This window comes from Camellia sinensis, chromosome 8 (genome assembly GCF_055761805.1).
Source record: "Camellia sinensis isolate YWXY chromosome 8, ASM5576180v1, whole genome shotgun sequence".
Lineage (NCBI taxonomy): Eukaryota > Viridiplantae > Streptophyta > Magnoliopsida > Ericales > Theaceae > Camellia > Camellia sinensis.
The window spans coordinates 132305383-132308749 of NC_138968.1; the positions used below are offsets into that span (position 1 = coordinate 132305383).

At 36.7% G+C, this 3367-nt stretch overlaps 1 protein-coding gene across 1 annotated transcript; it reads right to left on the reverse strand.

The window, feature by feature from the left end:
* Nucleotides 1-1987: 1987 nt before the first annotated feature.
* Nucleotides 1988-3367, reverse strand: LOC145798059 (uncharacterized). Its single transcript, XM_082885520.1, has 2 exons — nucleotides 2665-3367; nucleotides 1988-2250 (listed from the first exon to the last, which is right to left on the reverse strand). Exons 1-2 carry the CDS (start codon nucleotides 3365-3367, stop codon nucleotides 1988-1990), a joined length of 966 nt encoding a protein of 321 aa, XP_082741646.1.

Sequence of the window (3367 nt, forward strand, 5' to 3'; positions counted from 1 at the left end):
TGGTGTGGCCATGGGCTTACAACCACTCATACCAAATTTCATTAAAATATTTTCAATATATTTCTTTTTAGAAATAAATACTCCATCTTCAACTTGATAGATTTCACTTCCAAGAAAATGATTCAACAAACCCATGTCACTCATTTCATATCTTCCCATCATGTCATTTCTAAATTCTTCAATCATCATCTCATCGTTACCGAAAAATAACAAATCATCAACATACAACACAACAATAAGAATTGGCATACCTTGATTTTTCACATATAAGGTTGGCTCACTCTTGCTCTTCTTGAAACCCTTGTTGATGAAATAGAAATCAATTTGGCTATACCATGCTCTCGGAGCTTGCTTTAACCCATACAATGCTTTCTTCAATTTATACACATTGTCTTCATCTCCTTTCATTAAAAACCCTTGGGGTTGTTCAACATACACTTCCTCTTTCAATTCTTCATTTAAAAATGCAGATTTAACATCAAGTTGATACAATGACCAACCTTTTTGGGCTACGAAAGCAATGAGAGCTCGAATGGTGTCAAGTCGTGCAACCGGTGCAAATGTTTCTTGAAAATTGATTCCAGGCTGTTGTGTGTACCCTTTTGCGACCAGCCTTCCCTTGTTTCTTTGGAATGAACCATCCGAATTCAACTTTACTTTATAAATCCACTTCACCCCAATGATTTCCTTGCCTTGTGGTCTTTCAACCAATTCCCATGTGTTGTTCTTCTCAATGACTTCAATTTCTTCTTCCATTGCTTTCTTCCAAGCTTCATCTTTAATTGCTTCTTCAAAACTTCCAGGTTCCGCTACACAAAAATTGACATCTAGCATACACATCACTCCAACTCCTCATTTTTTTTGGAGTTGAGCTAGGTGAGGATGAATTAGAATTTGAGCTTGAACTTGGAGAAGAGCTAGAAAATGATGATGAACCTGCCCTTGGTGAGGATTGATATGAATCTTCATTATTTTCATCTTCATGTGTTGAATTTTCTTGCTCCTCATCAACTAGGACAGATTGCTTCTCAATTTTACCTTCTTCCCAATTCCATGAAGCATTCTCATCAAATAACACATCTCGGCTGATTATTATCTTATTTTTCTTCAAGCTATACAATCGATAACCCTTGGATTTGTTGCTATATCCGACAAAGATACATTTCTCACTTGTTTCATCTAATTTGCTTCTTCTTTCCTTTGGAATTTGAGCATAGCAAAGACATCCAAATACTTTGAGATTTACTGATGGCTTTCTCTCACTCTAAGCTTCTATGGGAGTTTCGTTCCAAACGGCTTTGGTAGGACACCTATTTATCAAGTACACTGCTGTGTAAACAGCTTCAGCCCAAAAATTCTTTGATAGCCCTTTTTCATGCATCATAGATTTGGCCATTTCCATCACCATTTGATTCTTTCTTTCAGATAATCCATTTTGTTGTGGAGTATAACCCACTGTTAGTTGCCTTTCTACACCTTCATCTTCGCAAAACTTGTCAAACTCCTTAGAGTTGTATTCTTTGCCATTATCACTTCTCAAAGTCTTTATGTAGTGCCCACTTTGCTTTTCCACCTTGCTCTTGAATCTCTTGAAAATAGTCAACACCTCGGATCTTTCCCTCATGAAATACACCCATGTCATCCTTGTATAGTCATCAATGAAAAGAATAAAGTACTTGTTTTGGGCATGGGAGAGAGTTCTCATAGGCCCACAAACATCTGTATGAACTAACGCTAACATTTCTTTGGCTCTTCAAGCAACTCTTTTAGGAAAAGGTTGCCGATGATGCTTCCCAAGTGCACACCCCTCACAAACAACATGTATTTCCTCAATACTTGGAAGTCCTTGGACCATATTCTTTTGGTGAAGCACTTTGAGACTATGAAAATTCAAATGCCCAAGTCTTCTATGCCACAACCATGACTCATCATTCGTATGAGCTTTCAAAGCTACATTTCTAGCATAGTTGAATATAAGTGGAAAGCTTCAATTTTTCTCCATTTGAATCTTTGCCACTACTTGCTTTGCATTTCTTTCATGAATGGTGCAGTTGTTAGCTTCAAAACGGACTGCATATCCGTGTTCCACAAGTCGTCCACCACTTAGCAGATTTTGCTCCAAGTTTGGAACAAGCAACACATCATGAATAAACTTAGTCCCCTTCTTTGTTTCAACTCTTATGGTTTCTTTTTCCTTTGTATTTACTAACAAAACATTTCTCATTTTAACTTGAGAGCAAATTGAAGTGTCTATGTCCAAGAAAATAGACTTATCACCTATCACATGATTGCTACACCCACTATCAAGGTACCAAACATCATTTTTGTGTTCCGAGGCTACTTGACAAGCATAAAATAAGTTTCCTTCTCTATCTTTCTCCTCTGAAAAATTAGCTTGGTGATTGCTCTTGAATTTGCAATCCTTTTGGAGGTGGCCAAAATTCTTGCATTTATAACATTGTGGTTTCCCACGGAACCAACAATCCTTCTCTAGACGATTTGCCCTTTCACAAATTCTACACTTTCTTGTATTTTCATCAATGTTGCTTCTACCTTTTTCCCTTGATGAATTTCTTCCTCTTCTTCTTCCTCTACCTCTTCCTCTTCCTCTTCCTCTTCCTTGTCTACCACCTCTTGATGATTCCCCTCTTGTTTGTTCATTACTTGATGATTCTCCATGACTTTTAGAATTCAAATTAACATTTGATTGGAATGCACTCTCCAGAGACTTCTCTGATTGTTTTAACAACCTTTGTTCATGAGCTTTCAAAGAACCCATTAATTCTTGGACACTCATTTCAGAGATATCCTTTGTTTCTTCAATTATTCCCACCATTGTGTTATATTTTTCTGGTAAACTAACTAGAATTTTCTCAACAATTCTCATTTGTTCAACTCTTTCACCATATGATTTCATTTGATTGACAATCTCCATCAGTTTATAGAAATAATCAGTTAAAGTTTCAGATTCTTTCATCTTCAAATATTCTAACTCCCTTCTAAGAGTTTCGAGTTTAATGATTCTTACATTTTTGTCTCCTTGAAATTCTTGTTGTAAAATATCACATGCCTCCTTTGATTTCTTGGCTTCAATGATTCTTGGAAACAACTCATCAAAGAGTGCTTGTTGGATGAAGAAGAGTGCTTTAGCATCCTCTTTTCTGGTTTCCTCTAGCTGCTGCTCTTGTGCTAAAGTTAATGTAGTTGTTGAATCGGGTTCATCATACCCATTTTGTACCAAGTTCCATAAACCTTGGGACTGAAATAAGGTCTTCACCCTCACAAACCAATAATCATAATTTTTTCCAGCAAAAATGGGCATAGATGGTTGCTGGATACCTATACTTTGGTTGCTTGAGTTAGCCAT

Bases quoted from the DNA above. Each gene is read 5' to 3' on its own strand.
- LOC145798059 (XM_082885520.1), bottom strand. From the start codon at position 3,367: ATGGCTAACTCAAGCAACCAAAGTATAGGTATCCAGCAACCATCTATG. The intron at 2,251-2,664 runs GTAATGAACAAA...TCTTGGACATAG, and splicing joins AAGTCATGGAGAATCATCAA to ACACTTCAATTTGCTCTCAA.